Raw genomic sequence first — 20,922 nt, forward strand, 5'->3', positions numbered from 1 at the left:
CTCTTCTTCATTTTTTGTAGATGCGTGCCATCTGCCATGTAGACCAGCAGCTTATACTTTAGGATTTGCGGAAATGTTAACCATTCTGACCCTGCACCAAGCCCCGAAGGCAGTATTGTGGAAATAGCATGCCAATAGTGGAACGTACGACAAGTGTTGACACTCAAGGTTCATGATGCTGCAGATAAGAAATAACTCGATGCCATTCATCCGTCTATAGGGGTATGGTCATTCAATCTAAATATGCTTACATATGCTTCATTCATATCCTGGCTTGCGAGCAAAAGAAAAAGTGGAAAACCAAACAATCCAGACCAATGTGACAACTTCCGGTATACCCAATAGAAGGAAAAGAATATGCATCTATCCAAGTCATGATTGCCATGCTGCAAACTTGTAAATCGCTCACTCATGAAAAATAAAAAGAATATGCCTTCGTTACGACAACAAGCACTCAGTCAGATCGGCAACCTCGTTGTCAATCTGGTGAGCCAAAGCTTCCAGGTCCGGAAGAGTCAACAACACCTCGTTCGCGCTGAGCCGAATCTCCAGAACACCTCCTCCAACTTCCTCCAGGTCGCAGCCAACATCTACAAAGACGTTGTGTTTTCTCATAACCGAACTAGCGTCAAGAACGTCAACAGTCGTGGGGCCGGGGATGGCGGCGGCGGCACTGTATTCAGTGCGCATACCCAGGTCCATTCGCTCCCAAGGTTGGTTGTCATCGACTGGTGGCGTGGTGGCTGGCGATGCTCCCTGTGATGCGCCTCGAAGTTTGGTGTTCCACAAGATGTTCAAGTACGTGTTGAACGGAACGCTCTCGCCAACCTCGGCCCAGCGTAGCACATCGCGAAGGCGAGATTGTTCATAAGGCACCTGGGCATTTAGGTGCTCGTGAACCGACTGAAGTGATTGAATCAGCTCAGACCTGCTGCCGTTGAGCTCATGGGACACATCGACATCTTCTGGAATGGTGGTCGGCAGCATGGTGGAACAGGGGCCAACAAGATCTTCAATCCTATCAACATTGTCAAGAGATTGCCGGCCACCATGGAAACATCCAAAAACAGGACGCTTTGCGCCAGTCTTTTCGGCCAGGATGTGACTGAAGGCAAGATAGATGACGGTAGGCGGCGTTACGCCAGCGATGGTGGCTGCTGTCTCGAGCTCAGAAGTCTTGGTCTTGGTTCCGGTAACCACAATCTCGTTCTTCTTGAGAGGGTTGCCTTCGCCATCGGTTTCTGGCTTCACAATGGTCTCTTCGCAATCCCGTAGACTATCCTTCCAGAACTCCTCCTCAGCATCTCGGTCGTGAGTGAATAGAGTCTCCTTGACAAAGTTCCTGAAAGACGGTGCTTTGGATACAACCGGCTTGCCCTGGTACAGCTCTGTGAGCTCATGAACCAAGAGGCCCATGCTGCGCGTGTCACAGGCCGCATGGTGGATTGTAATCAAGACGGCATCGCCCTCCTGTACATCGCCTTGTACAAGGGTCAGCCTCGTGGGCGGCGTCTTGAGGGAAGACGGTTGGTTTGCAATCTTCTTGAGTTCCTTCTTGACTTGCTCCTCGAGCGTGCCCTCGCGGTGCTTGGCCTTTGAGAAAGTGGCGTAGTTGCTAGCACCACTACTTTGGCGCAGCACCACAGTAAAGGCCTCGTCTGGTCGCACGGCCACTAGCGTGGAGCGCATAATGGGGTGGCGACGACGAAGCACCGCCCACGCACCGCGTAGCCGATGCTCATCGACAGGAACCTTGGTGCGGAAAGCCCACGTAGGCTCGGCCAGGGTACGGCCGCTGGTGAGCCAGCTCGCGAGATGGAACTCCTGGCCCGGCAAGACGGGCATGACGGCCTCGACCGAAGTGTCGTGAATGCCCAGCTTGGCAATGGCTTGTTGTCGGTCTTCCATACTCACGAGGTTCTCGACCGACGATGTGGGCTGGCGCTCCAGCATGCTCGGACGAGCAGTGGGATCGTGTGCGTGGATCACCTCATACAGTGGCGTGGTGGGATTGCTACTGCCAAAGGGCGTTGCGCTGCCATTTTGCATGGGTGTGAAGGGGTGCTGGGAGGTGCCATTCGCGGCATCTGTCTTGCTTATGGATCTGGATGGCAGACGAACAAGAAAGCTCTCCCGGTGCTGGCGATCGCCATTGGGAGCACCGGCTGGGGGCTGTACATCATGGCTCACTTGTGCTGCCATTTTGGTAGTGGGTTTATGTTTTCAGGTTGTTATAGTTGTAGAAATGGGAATGTTAGGTGCGGATTCGACGACAGGGAGCCAGGACGTTGCCCACTCTGAAGGCATTCAATGATTTTGTTGTGTCTTGGACTGTTGTGTGTTCTTTCTGCTCTCTCAAGTAAACGGCTCAACTCTGGTCCTGCCAAAGGGGGTGGTGAGATCGACTGGTTGTTGTGTGGAGTTTTTCTTTGGTTTCCCTCAAGGGAGAAGAAGTTTGAATCTGGAACAACAGAAGAGATGGGAAGAGGGAGGAAGAAGTAGTAGTAGGAAAAGAAGAAAAGGACCCTTTCATAACCTCGGGAATGAATGGGCTGGAGATGGAGGAGCCTGACGAAATATTGGCGTTTGTTTCCGATGTGCGAGTGGTTCTTTTTTTTTTCTTCCTTTCTTCCTTGTGCTGCTCTTCTTGCGCTTTCTCTGCCTTGCCTCCGGTAGTGTATGTACAGTACCTCTTACCTAGACTACCAGGCTACTTACCACCACTGAACTGTGACGACGGACCAGTGATGAGATGAGGCCCAAAGTAGCGTAGCGCCCATGACGTATGGGTGGACTATAAAGTGGATTCGGTGGGCTGGTGCCCATAAGTGAGAATTGGTGGTGCCACTACTCTAGCTTTGATGCACTGAATCGTGCGTGGATGCCCTCGAAACGCAAGCGGCCAATCGAGATCAAGGGTCTCTCTGCTAGGCTTGTCAGGGCTCTTTTGGTGGTGGGCATGGGTGGGAGGTGCCGGTCGCCTTGGGGGTGCAGCACCAATGACACTTCAAAACGCCCGCTGACGCCTCACCCGCCCGCCAAACCGTCTGATGGAAACGCCCCGAGTCCTGACTGGAAAGACGCTGTGAAGGGAAGAGACCTGACTCTTGAATCTTGACTTGAGTTTGACTTGCAGGCTTCTGGCTGTGTTCTACGGTATGTTATGTTCCCATGGGAACAAGAACCATGATTCCGTCATAACCACGACCCCCAATTTTCTTGCACATTCTCTACATCACACACCAGGACACACACACAATTTCTCTCTCTCTGTGCTGATGGGTGCCAAGACGCCCTATTATCTCGTCTTGTCTACCGTCTCCGAATCCCGTCTCCACGTCCATGATCCTTTTCAGGGTCTCACCTGAAGTGCACGCAGCAGCAGCCGCAGCAAGGGAAAGTGGTTAAAAAGGCGCCAGTCAATAATACGCCAGTCCATTTCAGCATTGAGCACATACACCGGTAAACATCTCGGTTCGAACGCTTCCCTCCGCAATTTGCCGAGTGGGACCCCTCTTGCCTTGCATTGACCTACCGCTCCGTACGATGGGTGAATAGGAATGGGGGTGGAGAAAACGGATGCGCATGTATGTAACGTATGGTGAAAGTCGCGACATTGCTGATTCCTAGTGGCTCAAAGATGGGCATCTTTTGATTAAGTCCGCATTAGCATTCTGTCCCTGTTTGATATTTTTGGTTTACCATGTATATCTGCTGCAAGAATGGGAAATATGGTCAGACATTTCCCGCGCGAGGCGCCGCGTAATAACTTTCTTTCATTTGTCGTCGTTTTTTTTTCGGGGTCCTGTTGTTTATTTGGAGAAATACTGACCCCTCATTCAGCCTCGACGCGGCTCTGCTGTCCCTCGGTCTTGTCCCGTGAAAGCCAAGAAGCTTATTGGAACAGAGACAAGAATCCAAACTACTTTGACTTGCCTACCAACCAACAGCTGACCGTAATTCAAACATCTATTCGACCACGAGTAGTAGTATACTATAATCTGTAGATCAGCCCTAGGTCCCTTCTGTACTAGATGTGTTGATCCCAACTTGTCCGTCAAAGAATTATTGCATCACTGAGCATTGTGAGGCCTCACACACCCTTTAGAGACAGGCAGAGAAAAAATGTCCCGTTATCTTTTGTATCACACTACGGAAGAAAATCTACGGAAAGTTGCCGTGTGACTAGGTATCTCACGAAACATCCTAGTCGTTCTTCGCTTATGATCCATGTTCACTCAGCTGTCTTGCAAGTCCTAACGAGAAATGATCAACACAGCCAAGAGAAATTGAGAGTAATATTCGACGCCTTAGAATCATTCTTTTCTTAAAGTCCTGCTCTTTTTGGAGCAGGACACATTGCAAACAGAATGAGATCGCTGGGCTGAAGGTAAATGAAATCGATATGCGACAAAAAAAAAAGGGAGCAGGTACATGGGCAGATCTGTAGTGAACTTGCAGCCTGTCTCGGGGTATCTCCGTTTCCCGTCTATATCCCGCCTCTATTATTCTTCTCCTGTAGATAAAAAGAAAAGGAAAGAAAAAAAAAAACTCCGTATAAACAAATTGGCAGAAATCACATGCCAATTGCAGTAGGGAATGTAGAAAGTTCTCCACGCCGCTCTATATGATTACGCCTCGACTTCAGCAATAGCAGGGACTGCTGCTTGAGTTCCTTGACTGCCGTGGTATTTGTACTTGACTTCGTGCTTCGGCAGGTTATGCTCCGGCAGCCAGGCCAACACGGGGGCATCGCGGAAGATGGGCGCGAGCACATATTTTATGCCCAGTTTCACTATGGGCTTGTGCTTCACGATCCACGTCGCGTAGATACGGTACTTCCAGCTGGTCCAGGTGACCTGGCGCGCTCTCCGGCGGCACATTTTGTCAACAGTCGGCATGAGCTGGAGCCTCTCGCGCTCGTAATCCTGAAACGCCCTCTCAAGCTCCGCCGTCGTCGGGCCAGCTGCTGAGGAATCCTCCTCCTCCTTCTTGTTCAGGAGCGCGTACAGCTTATTGGCAAGAGTGACGATGTCCGCCAGGCCCGAATTGAAGCCGGCGCCGGCGTGCGGCTCAACTTTTCGTACCGCATCGCCGACGAGCACGACGCGGCCACACGTCCACGATGGCACGCTGCCCTCCTCTAGGCTAATCATTCCAATGTCGCCCGAGTTGTATTCGAGCACTTGCTTCAACGTGATGCCGGGCGCCATGTAGGCATCGCCGTACTTTTCGATAAAGGCCTGCTTGTCCTCCTCCGTATACCGCTTGCGCTCGTGCGTCGGCGTCGGGATTTGCTCGTAGACGGCCCACCACGACTGCGTCGTGCCCGTCAAGATCTGCGTCGACAGCCCGTTGGACGCGCCCTCGTGGTTGGTGCCCATGGGCAGGTCCGGGATGGCGCCGCCGGGGACGTTGCCGAACAGCATGCGAAAGGTACCCAGGTAAGGGCTCTTCTCCTTGTCGTCGCTGGCGGCGCCCTTTTCAGGTGCCGCATTGGCCCCGTCCTCCTCGCTGCTCCCGCTCTCGCCGCCCGCGTTGGCACTCTGGGCTTTGGCCTTGAGGCGCTGCATGCAGGTCCTCACCCTCGAGCGCACTCCGTCGGCGCCAATCAGGATGTCGCCCGCTACCACGGTGCCATCCTCGCAAATGACCTTGACGCCATCTGCCTCGGTCTCCACGTCGACGACGCGCTTGTTGAGCAGCACGCGGCCCTTGGTCTCCTCGCTCAGCGTCTCATAGAGGGTCTCGGCAAACTTGGGCCGATGGCAGACGCGGAACCCGTGACCATGTCTGCGCTCCATCAAGGGGCCCAGCTCGGTCAGTCGGTTGATGATCTTGCCCGTGTCGGCGCGGAAGTTGACCGTGGTGACGGTCTCGTCGAGCACGGGCTTCAGGGCCGACGTTAACCCAAGCTGATCGTAGACCCGAAAGGTAGAGGGCCATAGCGCCAGGAGGGAGCCAATGTACGGTGTAATAGTCGAATGCGATTCCAATATAGTGAATTGGATGTCACGGGAACCGGCTAGTGCCGTGCGGAGAGTTTGGAAGATGTGCGCGGCATTGAGCCCGACTAGTCCACCGCCGGCAACAATGATGTGGAAAGGTTTCTTTTCTTCCAACATATTTGCGTTAGGAAAAAAAAAAAGGAGAGAATGAGGAAAAGGGGGTATCAAATTCCCTAAGCAAAATAGAGAAGAAAAAGAAAGCGTCTGCGAAACAATGCCTAAAATCGACAGTCAAAAGCAATACGCAAAATTATATAGATATATGTAGATAGATTTGGTGGAATCAAAACGAATGTACACCAAGAAAACAGAAATCTACAACATCTGCGGGTAACGAAACCACGTCGCCAGCAGAAATTCCAGGATTTCGCGATACTAATAGCAGCTCGGTCGGTGGGGTTTTGCCCACGAACATTTGGGAGTTGACCCTTGGTAAGATTCAGCGCTGAACAAGGAGGGTCCTTGGCCTCACTATCACAATACGCCCCTCTCAACAGACATAGGGGATAGACTTTGGCGCAATTTCACACGACGGCCTCGCGGAAGAGTATTGACTCCGAGCGTGTTGAAGCCGAACGACTCGGAACCCCTGCCGAGAAATGATGGTCCCAAAGGGTGAAAGTATATGTTGGCCAACGCTCAAAGAACCGGCTTGGCGCAGGAGACGGTCCCACGCCCGTACGAGATTCAGATTAGATTGATATGCAGACGTACTGCCGATCGACATTAACATCTTCACCACCATTCATGTAGGCGCGTCGTTTTTTTTTTTTTTTACAGACAGTAAACACTAGTAGTCACCCTGCCAGTTTACATGTTTACACAGTAAATACTCGTGGGGCGAGTATTGAACTTTCTGATTTCATGCCAAGATATAATTACACATGGTGCCCTCCAAATCCGATTGCGCCAAGTCGGCTCGGAAGGAGCACAAATTTTCAATTCGCCTATTCATGAATTGTCAAACCCGGCCCCAACACCAATGAAGCCGTAAATTTCGTACACGTGAGAACATTGTCATCATCTCTCGGATGCCATTGGCATCTCTCCATACCGACCACGACCTCTCGTGGTGTCGTACGCGTTGATCACGCGTGTCTGACTCTCGTCTGCCTGCGAGAATGCATATCCACGCTGCTTGCGCATTCTCTGTACCTGGCGCACCTTTCTGATAGCCTTCTGGAATTGCTCCATCCTGGAATAATTGTCAGTGAACAAGATGGTACAGATGAAACGGCTCGCGAGGAAACGTACCTGGGCCTGTAGTCCTGAATATTGTACTTCTGGATCTCCTGGATGTGGTGATACGTTTGTGGTCTGTACATGCGCTTTGCATACTTCCAGGCGAAATCTCGGAGCAGACATACGCCCGGCAAGACAACCAGTTGCAGGTAGAATACCGGCGATGTGAACAGCTTCGGTACAAGACCGGCATATTCGGTCGAGATGTCAAGTTTGGGTGCGACATAGGCGTAGACAGCAATGAAGACGATCCAAAGCGCCATGCTACCTGGAATCGCAATTACGTGGTATTTGGTCCAGTTGTTTGTGATGAGACCAGCCTTTCCAAGCACGGTGGCAAGCACAGCGCCATAGAGAGCTGTTCCCCAAACCCAATGGCCAGCGGTCGTACCGTCGTTGAGGATGTTGTCACCATAATAGAATAGCTCACTGCCGATATACAGAATGAGCGAGTGATAGAACGCGTTGATGATCCAGTTTGTAAAGACCCTGATCTTGAAGAATTGGTTCTCTTGGCCAATCGAGTATAACTGCGGGTAACGGTCGAGAAGACGCGCAGAGATGAACTGATCCAGGATACCGATGACCAGGGGCGGGAGGACAGTGTAGAAAACGTTGTAAAAGGACAGTGTCCACGATTCGTAAATGACCTCTCCAGAAAATACGTTTTGGAAAGTGTACTGAATTTGTTAGCAAAGAATCAGGAGAACTAGTGAGGAGCTGTCGATTTCTTACCCAAAATTGAGTCATGTACAGAGTAATGTTCTTGTAGAAGGAGAACAGAATGGCTCTGCTAACGCGTTGGTAACTCCAAGCACCATGAACCAAAGTGAGCTTTCGAAGGAACCGGAACTGGGCGATCGAGAAATCTGCGCTTCGTGCTGCCTGTAGACCTTCCATACCGCTGATACCCACACCAATGTGGGCAGCCTGAATCATGGACACGTCGTTTGCACCGTCGCCAATGGCGAGGGTAATTTCATCCGTATACTTCTTCACCAATTTGACGACCAACGACTTCTGGAGAGGAGAGACACGGCAACAAATGACAGCTTTACACATGACGGCAAGGTCATAGAATTGCTTCTCCAAATCCTTTTCCAGAGCATAGGTGAGCGATTTACCGTCAATAACAAGTGCGAGCGTGTCCATTTCAATCGAGCCTTCAGCGTTGTTGTGAATGGCGTCAAGCTTCTTCTGAATATTGTCGCGCGTAGCCTCTCGGTTTTCCTCATTGACAATCAGAAGTGTCATATCTTCACTCAGAAGCTTGGAACTCATGCCAATGTTGATAGCGGTTTCTTGTCGATCTCCAGTTAGGACCCAAACTTTGATATTGGCCTGCTGAAGCGTATGAATCGTCTCGGGCACACCGTCTTGCAGGCGATCCTCAATTGCAGTCGCACCCAAAAGATAGAAGTCATGCTCGATAAGCTCGGCGGCCTTGTCGAGCTCTTCTGCTCGGTTTCCACCAACGGTCGTTTGAGCCTTGTCAAAGACAGCATACCATTCTTGGAACTCCTGTTCGGGAACCTCTCTCATGGCAAGACAAAGGGTTCGCAGACCTTCAGACGCATATTCTTCCAAATGAATCAGAGTGGCGTCCACGTGCGGGTTGTTGTCGTTGAGACGTTCCAGAATGACAGTGTCGGCTCCTTTCGTATAGCACCTGATCTTTCCGTCGGGGCACCGATAGATGGTGGACATTCGCTTTCTTGTGGAGTTGAACTCACAGACAGCCAGGAGCTGGTATTCATACTCTTTACCGTCGACCTCGATTAGTACGGAACGGGGTTTACGAGCAACAAACTTGTAACCCAGTTCGAGAGCTCCTTCCACGAGTGCACCTTCGTCTGGGGAGGCTGCTTGGTACTTGATTTTGCCGCCCTGTGATTCGTCACGCTCGGGAATAACGGTATGGCATGTGGATAGCAAACTAAGAAATTGCTGGATGGCTTGAGAAGTCTCGTGAGATTTCGTGTTCTCACGAAGCCGCTTGAAGTCATGGATGCCAACTTCCACTCCGTCTTGAACGGTGGCCCGTCGATCTTCAGGTACCTCGTCCGCATATTGGATGCCTGCAATAGTACATTGCTTGAATTCCATCATATTACAGGTCAGGGTTCCCGTCTTATCAGAAAAGACGTAACCTACCATGCCCAGTTCTTCGACCAAACTTGACGTCTTGCAGTTGGCTGGCGTATCGGTCTTGTCATAGTAAATATCGAGATCGTCGTTGATTAGAATGCCATGCCAATATTTGACCATTTCGATGGTGACAAAGAGGGAAATCGGTACCAAGGCCGAAAAGAGGACCCAATATGTGACGAGGTCTTTGAAGATTGTCGTAACAACGGTGCTAGCACTGTCCAGCTCATCCAGCTCGAGATAGGGAATTGAGTCGCCCCTCGAGGACCGGAATACCAAGTCACCAATGGTACAAATGGCACTCAACACGAGGAGTAGACCAATCAGGGCCAACACGAGGATATTGAGCTGCCGCTCGACCTTGGTGCGCTTGATGGGCGTGGCCGTCGCATTGCGCATCAGCTTGGTCTCATGGCCAGTGAACACGACAACGCCGTGCACCCAAGGAGTGTTTCTTAGAGTGGCACCACGCAACAGCAGCTGTTCAGGGGTCAGGGCCAGTTCCTTCTCGCCGCCGCCAGCTTGCATACTCAGGGTTGCCTCGTAGGTATACAGACTGCTATTAGGCTGCTCAGATCGCACTCTGCCTCCCAACCTGCTGAGTTCGTTCGTGCTGATCAGGGCCGACGTTTCGGGAATGGCCTGCTTGATCTTGAGGTTGGTCTCTCCGTCCAAGTTTGCTGTTTCGATATAACATAAACCTTCGGGCTCGGAACTAGCCAACAATACCAGATCTGCAGGGAACGGTTCTTCGGATTCGACGCGGATAATGTCTCCAACAGCGACGTTGACCCATTTCGTATCTTCAAAGGTTGAGCCGCGAAGTACCCTGGCTTTCGAATTGTTCAAGGCGCTATCTGCCTGTTTTCTTCGGTAATCTTCCACCAACTCTTTTCCAGCCGAGATGATCAACACGGCTATCAGAGGGGCAATGGTGGTATACTTGTTCGTGGGTGAGAGGTCTGGAATCTGTTGTAGCGCTGCTGTAAACAAGAAGAAAACGTTTGCGAATTTGGAAAACTGTTCAAAGAGAAATTTCGGCAGGAATGTCGCAACATTGTACTTGGCGGTCGAGATGTGGTTATTGACGTATTTGTTTGCTGCATTGGCCGGCGGATTGTTGAGATGTATGATTCTAGGGCCGAGCGTCGATGGGTCAGGCTTTCCTCCGCCAAAGCCAAACTTGAAGCTCTTGAGGTCAAACTTCTTGTTCTTGCTCTGCTGTGCTGGGGGGGCCGAGTCTCCTCGCCCGCGGCCGCCATTCTCTGTGAGCGGCAGATCCATTTCCGAGTAGCCTTGGCCCATTCCCATCATCTTTTTGGCCTTTCCCAGAAACCCGCCGCCCAGGGCAAGTCTGCTGTTGCGACTTCTTGCATTGTCGCGCGCGTCCGTGCCGCCGCCATTTTGATAGTAAGAATTCGTGTCTTCAGGATAGTCGTCTGAGTCGTCGGCATATCTCTGAAAGTTATTCAGATCTGAAGTCTGGCTGTACTGCCTGTCATTCTGGGCCATGTATGGCGGCCGGGGGGCCAGGCCCGATGCGCCCGCCGGGGGGTTCTTCACCGACGGATGTGTTGTATGACTGTCGGCGCCAATGAAGTCATCGTAGGAGACAGAAGGGCGGGGAGGAGCGTCATCTGCACGCTGGCCGCTGTTGTAGCTATAGGTTGGCTGGTCATCAAGGTCGAGGAGGAGATCATCCTGACGAGAGCTGCCTCCAGGAGGCGCTCTTCCGGACATGTCGAATGGGCACTGCCCCGGGCTTGTTGTTGACTTTGGTCTTGGTCTATGGTATGGCGACGATGAATGTTATTAGTGTATATCAGCGAAGTGATGCTCGAAACATTTGATGGCAGATGAATGCTCGATTGGGATGCGCCGTGAGAGATCGTTGCAAGCTCGTACAGGGATTACTAGGGATGTCGAGCATGAAATCGGCGAAGCGGTTGCCGCAAAAGCATATGGCATGCGATCGGGGGTATTCGTTAGTGCTTTGGACGACGTGACTTGTCTTTGCAACGCAATGGTACGAACAAGACGGAAGCGTCAGTCAGGTTGGCGATTAATTTTTTGCAGATGCTGGTCTCAATGGCAAACAGGAAAAAAAGCAGGCGACCGACTGTCCCGAAGCAGAGAGTGCAACTTGTCACACTTCCTGTCCAGTCTCTTGCTTCGTTCTCTCGCCTTGGGCTTGTTGCTCTTGGGAAACGGCTTCAGTGCACAGCCCTCCTCTGCAAGCGCCAGTAGCCAGTAAAAACAGCGGGGACGTGGATGTCCACGAAACCGTCGAAAGGATTTGCGGGTGTTGGTAGTGGACCGCTACAGGAGGTACCTAGATGCCAATGCAACTAAAGCCCCTGGGTCAATGTACCTGGTAGGTGATGAAGGTAATGCTGGAGCCTGTGCTGGACAGATGCAACTTGAAGGCAGGCAGGCAGGCAGGTTTTACTGTCTGTTGTTGCTGGATTTGCAACGTTCAGGTCAATGCCGCAGCGGTGTTGCCCAGTGCTACCAAGCTTGGGCTAGGGTGCTATAAAAAGGGTGAACTTGAGGTCAAGGTATTTTACTGCGCTAGCGACCAGCTAAAGGGTACAAAGAACTGGAGAGCTGTTCAAACTTGCGCCCCCCGTCCTCCGTCTGGTGTCTGGAACCCTGGGCTGAGGCTCAGACCCTGATTTGTTCTCTTCTCGAGCTCTAAGCGTGCAGGTTTGATCCAGTGCCAATGTGTTTCACATCATCCCGCTCTCGTGGACAGGAGACTGCCGTGATGGATGAAAAGAAACCATGAGGAATTCTCCAGGTCCATCTCTCAGTGTGAGCAATCATTGAAGAAGTGCAATCTGTTCATTAATTCATTCTTAGGGGTCTAAATAAAGGAGCCGCCAAGCTTCTAGAGGGAAATGACGATTCATCTCATGTCCCCAGCCACGACTTAAAGAGCACTAAACAGCACAAGCTAGGCTCGCTGAGGGTTAGCAGTCCAGCAGCCCCAGGCTATTCAGCTGTCTGTGTGGTTTACCGTATCTACATCACCTACATACCCTGCACCTAGGTAGCTGCTGAACCCAGCCATCCGGACCGACGACGACGAATCTGACTCCTGTAGCCAGTGCTAACCGATCTTGTACGAGTAAGCAGGTAGCATTTTGTGGCTCGTCTGCCTCGTATTTGCGACAGACCCTTTTTACACGAGCATCGCCAGCCTCTTTTTTTCGCCATCAAGATCAGCATGCAAAGCCAGGCTGCTCCCTGGCAACCTGGTAACATTTCAATGTCAGTTCGTGATCCGTCGTGTATAGTCTAGGCTCTTGACAACAAGATCTGGTTTAACTTGTTTGATTTTGTCAATAGCATCAACGATGCCTATAGAGACTAAAAATAGCTGATTTATGGAGATAGTTTTGCGAAGCTGCCAACTACCGGCTGTTCCACAGTCCAATTGGTGCCATACCAATAATCATCGTGACGAGCCTGGCGTTTGGTGCTGATTGCTTACAACTTCTCCTTTGCCTTGCCGTCCAGAACAGGCTTCAGGAAGTCTCCAATGTGCTTGTTAATGGTCTCCGGATCCTGCCACATGGCCCAGTGACCAACACCTTGCGCGACCTCCTTCTTGAGCCCATTCTCAAACCATTTCTCCATTCCATCAGCTAGGGCAGGCGGAAGTGCAATGTCCTTCTCACCCATCACAACCATGGCTGGGATCTTGAACTTGAAGCCTCCCTCGATCTCTGCCAGGGGCTTCTCGTCCTCAAAGTTCAATTCTCGGGTGCGGTACCAGTTGGTCGGGCCGTGGAAGCCGTTGCGACTGTACTCGCGGACATAAAAGTCCACCATCTCCTGCGACATGAGCTTGGCCTCACTAACATTGTCCATGTTCTCCTCGATGATACCCACGTCTGTGCTAAAAATGTGCTCGCCATTTGGGCCTGTGCCGCCGTAGATACCATTGATGAACTGACGGAGTCGCTCTGGGCTCTTGTCTATGATGCCCTCAGCGACAGGACTGGCCAGCTGAATCTGGTATTTGAAGCTCGGCACCCGTTGAACTACTGCCTCGAGCGGAATCAACTGCGGGTGTGGTGGCGTATATGGCACGTTCAGTGTGAAAATAGCGGAAATCAGCTCTGGGTACCACACTAGAAGAATTCGGGTTAGCAATCATTTTCAAGGTAATATCCGTAATCAGTATACTGGTATTGATTTTTGAGATTCTTTTTCTCAAATTAAACGTTTCAGAGTTGCGGCGAATGCAGCCAGAATAGATAAAACGATGATATAGACGAGGGAAATGCTTACTAGCCATCCGCCAAACCAGAGCGGCGCCCCAGTCATGGCCACCAAGGATAATCTTCTCGCCCTTGCCCACAACCAACTCCACCAGCTGCTTGAGGTGACCGCTCATCTTCTTCAAAGTGTACTCCTCCTTGGGAGCCGGAGCAGATGACCTGCCGTATCCGAGCATATCGGGAACAATGACCCGGAGTCCCAACGACTGCAGGTAGGGGACCTGATAGCGCCAGGCCATGCCCAGGTCGGGCCAGCCGTGCACCAGCAGAATCGTGGCCACGGGGTTCTCGGGGGTTGCCAACATGTAGTGGTAGTTGTAAGGCCCAATCTGGGCATCCAAGTGCTGGACACGAGGGTCGTCTGGCTTCAAGGCGTCAACCCCGGACGCTCCGGCCTTAGCTTGCACCGCTGCCATTGTGATGGAACGTTTGTTTTATTTTGAGACTTCGATGTAGAAATGGAAATAAAGAACAAGAGTAGAAGACAGATCGGTTGGAAACTCTATCCTATAAAAACAACCCAGATCCTCCAAGGTGACATAGTACGGCCATGGGACTGACTAAATTCTGGTACGTACAACATGGAAAGCGGAGGGACCGCGGGGGACTATTCCTGTTAAGTCCTGAAGTCCGGGCCCGCCTCGCACTCGTTTTGAGTGCCGGCCGAGGCATCGAGGTCTAATAGAGGTGGGGCCAGCGCCGAGAAAGGAGTCGGCATAATAAACGACGTCGACGCTGAAGGCAAAGTCAACGACAAAAAAAGAGGCGGTGTCTAGGATTAAACACCGTCGGCGAATTGTATTATCATCACATAATGCATTACCGTATGATTTTGGTTCCTGGATGACAAAGCGAACCGACTCAACAGCTATAAAAGTCGTATGACTCCGATGTAATGCCATCCGCGAGTCCCGCACAGGCCGGTGACCCCATCTGGGCTGTTTGGTATGAATTACTATTGCCTACACCTCATCAAGGCTCAAGAGTCAGGCGCACGTTGTCCTGCTTCCCACTCGAATGGCTTTCTGCCATAGACGGCGTACCTGCAGCGCTGGGGTCTCAGCATTCGGCATCACGACAGAAAGGGTGGACATGGACTCACCAGGGTGTGTATCCTCGAATGTTGCCATTCTTGACCTCGTCTCTCGCGGCTGTGAAGAAGTCTTCGACTTCTTCCGGTGTCATGCCGGTACTGCGCAGTGCTTTGTATCCTGCGCCTCGCATTCCTGAGAGATAGTTGACTCTCATGTACTGCCCGACCACTTTGGCCTTCTTGTCCGAAGGCCAGGGGCCACAGGCCACCTTGAACTTCTCTTCCACTACATCTACGACTGTTCACAAGTCATCAGTATAAGCTCCAGGTCAAAAACACTGTGTAGGTTATATGCTGCACCATATAGGATAGCGCGAGAGCAACACCTATCTCATTTGCACTTACAGCCTATCTCCTTGAGCCACTCGGCGTAATGCTCGGTTTTGTAGGGGTCGATTCCGTGCAATGCTGCCCCCTTGGCAAGCAGATCGAACCACTGCCTGAGATAAGAAGTCGCAACACGGTCATCGCTTTGCGGCCCATCCTCACTGCGGAGGTCCATTCCGGCATCCTGAAGTTCAATCCAACCACCGGGACTCAATGCATCAAAGGCTTGCTGCAGTAGACGTTTGGCGTCTCGGATGGCGGCCAAGATCATTCGGACGTGGATATAGTCAAACTTGTAGGTCCACAGCCAATCGTCCTCGGCGTCCATTCTCTCAAAGAGGCAATTGGGCACGTCTGGGGTAGGCTGGATCTTGCTTAGATCCGTGCCGACGACAAAGGAAGTGGGATTGGCACGGGCAAACTCGAGCGCCCAGATACCCGTGCCCGTCGCAACGTCGAGCGCCAATCTTGGTGCTCGGGGCAGGGGAGCCAGCACCAGCCGGCCGTCCCAGAGATGAGCCATCATGGCGTGCTGGAAGTCGAGGCGGTCCTGCTCCGCGGCGTCATTGGGTAAAAGGTAGCCAGAGGTGCCATCTTTGTAGCCGTGATAAGTTCTGCCCGATTCGCCCAGGATAGAGCCTTCTTCGACCACTGAACAACCGGAACTCTGTCTGTCCAGTTCCGGGTCCGCAAAATGGGGAATGATGGGGTTGAGCTCCTCGGTACTCCACTGCGCTCCGTCTGTCACGTTATTGCCCGCAGCCTGCAATGGCAACGAGAATGGTAGAGACTGGCCAGATTCTTTCGTCTTCAAAGTTTGATACTCTCTCGTGAACTGATTTTCGGGAAGTTGTCCAAAGTGTGATAGCGCTTCGGCAGGTAGCTCTATAGAACCCTCCCACGCCGGGTGCAAGGGCTGCCCACTTTGGTTGCCCGCATCGGAGCTGGCTTCATTTTTTGACATTGCGTATCTAGACACTATGATGCCCGACAGGCGATGCTCTGATATCGAAAGACGTTACGCGGACGTGAGTGTTGCAGAAGGAAGAACATGACGATAAATGTGACTCCCGCTGTATTTAATATCATATCAATCTACTAGTGGATCACCCACGGTCGAATGAAAGGCTGTCGATAAACGGCAAGGTACATACGAAATGAGTTTCTTTTGACTGAGCCGAGTCTCGTGATCCTCCGAGTGGAGCGTTTCGGGCCATTCCCCCGGTCTTGCCTGCAACTACAGGGGTAGGCAGTAAGATACACCTGAACAAAGTATACATTTCAAGAGATAGCAAATTTTCGAAACGTTATGCTCTGTTTCAAAAAGATGTTTCCTGTGTGCGTCTCTTTTGACAGTCGGAACAGAAGACATCTCTACTGATATCAAGGAAAGCAAGCCTCTTTACTGTTTCCTTTCTTATATGACAAAATCATGCGCTCAGAAATGCGCCTCAGGCACGATCTATCAAAAATTGCAGCCTCATATAAGCAAAATTACTCCAGAAAACAAAACGGTATGTACAGCATTGGCGAACTCTAGAAGGGAGTCCCGCTTTACTTCCATAGACAAGCGAAACAGGCTTTGCGCGATTGTATTGACTCTTTGGTGGAAACAATGGACATCCTCAACTCTTGTCATCTCCTTCTCCGGTTTTTTTTCTTCTTAAAAAGCCCTTCGAAATGGATACCAGACCTCTGGAGAGCCACGCAGTCAATCGACCACCGTTGATGAGTAGGCGGGGTCTGCTCCTAGGATCATCATATCATGCTATATGTCACAAGAACAGGTAGTTTCTCGAATTTCATTCATCATTCATTAAAGTATATCTCTTGGTATCATAAATACATACCACAGAACATGGTTGGATCCAGTAAACGTCAGGACTATACAATTCCCAGCCATTTAGATTAAAACAAATCATAAGCAGTACCCTCAAAATGAGCGTTTAGACCTCGCTATGACCAGTCATCTTGCCTCCATTGCGGTGCCACTTGCTGAAATCGAGAAAGGCCAAGACCGTCTCTGCCAACTGAATCAAGAAGAAAGGGATCAAGTTGTACTGCCATCCTCTCATGACGTGTAAGTGGCTGAGCAAATCGCCGCGCCCGCTAACCAGGTCGAGGTGCGACACAGCCGCGAACCAGTTTTGCGGCGTCCACGAGCCCTCGGGGTATTTACTGCCGTCCAAATTGGCAGCCAATGGTTGGTTGATGGTCTGTCCTTCTCGGGCATTAGTCACGTTGAAGACGTAGCCCAGTGCGCCAACGGTGAGGAGAAGAGCCGGGATCTGCAGGGCAATCCATAGGTAGTAGATGTAGATGGCAAAAGACCGCTTTTGGTAGGGGGTCCTGCTTCTAATCCACAGGGAAATGATGCCTCCGAGGCCGATGAGGACAAAGGCCGTGCCGGCAGCGCCGTTGCTGGTATGGCCTTGGTCGGTCAAGAAGTTCTGCGGCATGCCGGCCAGGGGATAGGTCGACCCGTCATAGATGAAGTGGAAACCTTTGCTGGCGGTCCGGTGTAGCCATCCAACCGTAGCGCTGACAAAGCTCAGCTCAATGATGGAGATGATCATGAGCAGAGCAACTGCGAGTTTCAGAGCGAGTGATACTGGCGCCATTTTTCCTGGGTATGCTTCAAGTTTGCTCGTCAAAGTAGGTCAAGACGAAGATTGCAAAGAAGTCACAAGTCAGGATGGGCGCGCCACTGATCATGGCATGTATTTATAAAAATCCATCTTTAGAAGGGCAAAGTGCCAACGGCAAATTCTAACTTTAGGGCTGACATATGAATGGCCATCTTCCATGTACAAAGGCTCATGAGTTGTCCTAGACACATCTCTATGGTGTTAGTCCCCTGTTTTGGCCCCAACGCAACCCATAACTGTTGTCAGCAGCCGAATCTAAAATTGGCGCGGCCGAACTCTTTCTTGGCTGGCCCAAATGGTATCGTCCGGGGACGGAGGAGGCTTATTTCTGACACCACTGCCACGCTAGGGAACAAGCAATGAAGGAATGGGAAGTTCCAGAGGTTTTCTACTAGATCCTTCGTTCTGGGGCAGGTGATTACAAGGCTACGTATGTCGCGACCACGGATAGGTTGAAACCTAAGATACAAAACCTTCAATTAATGATTTGGAATAGAGCATGTTTAATAAGGGACTACTGAGAATTTTGATCAACTCGTAAGGCTTATGATACTATCGCCTGGAAGTTGACAAGGGCAGAAACGATGCAACCAGCTGGTGGTGGAGTACGACTTTGATGTTATCTCAGGATTTTTGGTATTTCTTCATCATTTGTTACTTCAACATTTTTCTTTTTCTTAAAACACCGACTGGCTGCAACCATATACATGTGTCGGCATCTAAAACTCAGCTCGGTATATATGATGCGGTGCAGATTATTCCATCATACTAGCTTTGGGATATCATTTTTACACCCAGGCTGGTATTTGGGCCTTTATTAAAACTTTTGGATCCTTGGAGCTTATTGCTCTGAATGGACTACTATACTGATATAATGGTCATTGGAGAAGAAATGCAATGTGCCAAGATTTTATATCCCAACTGAATCATTGCTCAACTATTGCATAAATATTAAGTGGGACGGAATCAAAGACTAGAGCTTTTGTGAGCCTCGATTTTTTTTTTCTGGATGCTAGTTGTTGTTTAAGTCATCTTGAGTATGTCATGTACCTAGTAGATTTGGCACATTCGCGCCGTAGTGATATATGGCATATATACAAGAAACTACCGGCTCATGTGGTCTATAGCCATTTCTATTCAAAAGACCTAGAACCTCTTTTGCCGTAATCATAAGGACGGTGAGTTGGTGCCTTCAGCGAAGTTACAGAATCTTGAAAGTAACGCCGTTGGCCCCGATTTGTGCTTTTCGATGATAGCTGGGCTCTGGTTTCATCGTCATTTTGAGAACTTGGTCCGAGCACATATTGTATTGAAAAGGCTGTAAATTGGAAGTTGACGTATTGCCAGTTGGTATGAAGGTGTCTAGAAGTATTGTTTTCGCTCTATCTAATCGCTTGCATTAATCCAAGTACATTAACCACAGACACCACAGGGAAGTCTAAAGTCAGAATTTGTCTCCGTAATCATCATATCAAGTCTTTTCACAAGTCGCCATCGACTCGTCCAGAGTCGCATTGGAATCCTTGAAATTAAATATCATCAAAAGGCACATTATATCGTCAGAAACCCAATTAAAAGAAATAAAAAAGAGAAAGAAAAACGTTCGTATTTAGTATCTTATCCACAATTTTCCATTCCTCGTTTGTTTCAATTGGCTGCTGGTCTGGCCCCTCGTGCTTTGTCTTCAATTCTTCGGCCATCATCTTGTGCAGTTCGTCGTAGTATCAAGTAATACAGAAACAAGTAATGTCGAAATCAGAAAGAAACAACAGAAAAGACCTTCTCTCTCTCCTTTTCTCCTCCCTTTCCATCCTTTGGGAAGCTGCTCTGGGGCTTGTTATTTATTTAGATGATGATCTATTGTTGTAGTTGGCATATAATGCGCCTTAAGGAGGGCACCGCTTAAAGGCCTCATCGATCCAATTGCTCAGAACGAAGTCCTCGTCGACCAAGGCAACCCAGCCACCGTTATTGTTATAATCGACAGTGGCAATGGAGGACTCGTCCGAGCTGTCTCCATCGGACTCGTCAGAGCTGTCAACCTCGGACTGCTCATCGTCTGCGTCGTACTCGTTATCATCCCATTCCACGAGTGTGGAACCGTCGCTCTCGAAAGAGCTCTCCTCGTCGTCCACGACGGCAGTAGGTGTTGACGAGCTCCGCAGCATTTTCCATCAGGTGGTCGCGCGGGTACCATTAGTCGTACATTGGGTAGTATCATTTCCATCGGACCGGGTATTCCAGGCTTGGGCGTCCGTACTGTCGGTTGATGCGGCGATTGACCAGGTGCTCAATCTCGTAGCTTTTTCATTCATCGTCATCGTCTTGTACGATTATTCGTCAGAGATACAGTTAAGAGAAAGGAAAAGAGAAAGAAAAAGAGAGAAGGAAAAGATGAGAGAAAAAAGGGAGAAGAGAATATAAGGGAGATAACAAAAGATGTCAAAACTTACTTCATAGCATACCACGAGGGCATATATCAAGGGCAGACAATAACGAGGGCGTCAAACGGCATAATGACCCCCCTGGCCTTGAACAGCCTGAGAAAAACTATAAGAACTGGAACGGGACAGAGCAGAGATTCCAAGAAAAAGAGATGTAGGTGAATTGATGTTGGGGAAAAGAAGATTTCCCTGTGGTGCCCTGAAAGCTCTTATTTATCCCTTCCGTAGCTGCTAACTGCACCTTCCAACAGCCTGAGTTGGCGAAGCTTTGCTCTAGGCGGGGAGGCACGAGCTGTATCAAATTCAATGTTGTTTGCTGCTGCAGTACATAGAATGCTTACCAAATACAAATCCGGTGTAAAGCAGACCCAGTCCTACACCAAGCCCGTTTTGTCACAAATGAAATAATCAATCTATGGAGGGAACAGATTCAGTTTTCTTTCAGATGACCTCTGTCATGATTGAAGCATTCATTGCTACGTCCAATGTCGTGGAAGTGAAGTGGATATTTCAGTCGGTGACTCCAGGAGCTCAGTAACATTGCTGCAGCGGGACCGAGCGCATACATTTCAGGTTTTGGGATGTTGTAGAGCTGGAAATATAGTCTGTGAGGCACCGGCAGGTTCGCAAGATTTTACAATTATGCCATGATGAGTGCTCAGGGCTGAGAGACGGAAGGGAAGTTTGTTGAGGCTTCAATCGATTTCGTTCTCCAGATCCAGC

General features: G+C 50.3%; 7 protein-coding genes across 7 annotated transcripts; all 7 read right to left on the reverse strand.

Annotated features, from left to right (window-relative positions):
* Positions 1 to 438: 438 nt before the first annotated feature.
* PFICI_05566 (uncharacterized protein) lies at positions 439 to 2,202 on the reverse strand (the record flags this gene model as incomplete). The annotated part of the gene is made up of 1 exon (XM_007834147.1): positions 439 to 2,202. One exon carries the CDS (start codon positions 2,200 to 2,202, stop codon positions 439 to 441), a length of 1,764 nt encoding a protein of 587 aa, XP_007832338.1.
* Positions 2,203 to 4,631: 2,429 nt separating this feature from the next.
* PFICI_05567 (uncharacterized protein) lies at positions 4,632 to 6,125 on the reverse strand (the record flags this gene model as incomplete). Its single annotated transcript, XM_007834148.1, has 1 exon — positions 4,632 to 6,125. One exon carries the CDS (start codon positions 6,123 to 6,125, stop codon positions 4,632 to 4,634), a length of 1,494 nt encoding a protein of 497 aa, XP_007832339.1.
* A 903-nt stretch (positions 6,126 to 7,028) lies between these two features.
* Positions 7,029 to 11,138, reverse strand: PFICI_05568 (putative phospholipid-transporting ATPase; the record flags this gene model as incomplete). The annotated part of the gene is made up of 3 exons (XM_007834149.1): positions 7,029 to 7,203; positions 7,263 to 7,930; positions 7,986 to 11,138. 3 exons carry the CDS (start codon positions 11,136 to 11,138, stop codon positions 7,029 to 7,031), a joined length of 3,996 nt encoding a protein of 1,331 aa, XP_007832340.1.
* Positions 11,139 to 12,890: 1,752 nt separating this feature from the next.
* PFICI_05569 (uncharacterized protein) lies at positions 12,891 to 14,103 on the reverse strand (the record flags this gene model as incomplete). The annotated part of the gene is made up of 2 exons (XM_007834150.1): positions 12,891 to 13,537; positions 13,698 to 14,103. The coding sequence occupies 2 exons, from the start codon at positions 14,101 to 14,103 to the stop codon at positions 12,891 to 12,893; spliced, it is 1,053 nt and encodes a 350-aa protein (XP_007832341.1).
* Positions 14,104 to 14,785: 682 nt separating this feature from the next.
* PFICI_05570 (uncharacterized protein) lies at positions 14,786 to 16,071 on the reverse strand (the record flags this gene model as incomplete). The annotated part of the gene is made up of 2 exons (XM_007834151.1): positions 14,786 to 15,018; positions 15,126 to 16,071. The coding sequence occupies 2 exons, from the start codon at positions 16,069 to 16,071 to the stop codon at positions 14,786 to 14,788; spliced, it is 1,179 nt and encodes a 392-aa protein (XP_007832342.1).
* A 982-nt stretch (positions 16,072 to 17,053) lies between these two features.
* Positions 17,054 to 17,728, reverse strand: PFICI_05571 (uncharacterized protein; the record flags this gene model as incomplete). The annotated part of the gene is made up of 1 exon (XM_007834152.1): positions 17,054 to 17,728. The coding sequence occupies one exon, from the start codon at positions 17,726 to 17,728 to the stop codon at positions 17,054 to 17,056; it is 675 nt and encodes a 224-aa protein (XP_007832343.1).
* Positions 17,729 to 19,641: 1,913 nt separating this feature from the next.
* Positions 19,642 to 19,923, reverse strand: PFICI_05572 (uncharacterized protein; the record flags this gene model as incomplete). The annotated part of the gene is made up of 1 exon (XM_007834153.1): positions 19,642 to 19,923. The coding sequence occupies one exon, from the start codon at positions 19,921 to 19,923 to the stop codon at positions 19,642 to 19,644; it is 282 nt and encodes a 93-aa protein (XP_007832344.1).
* Positions 19,924 to 20,922: the final 999 nt, after the last annotated feature.

Source organism: Pestalotiopsis fici (genome assembly GCF_000516985.1).
Source record: "Pestalotiopsis fici W106-1 unplaced genomic scaffold PFICI_Scf_3, whole genome shotgun sequence".
NCBI lineage: Eukaryota > Fungi > Ascomycota > Sordariomycetes > Amphisphaeriales > Sporocadaceae > Pestalotiopsis > Pestalotiopsis fici.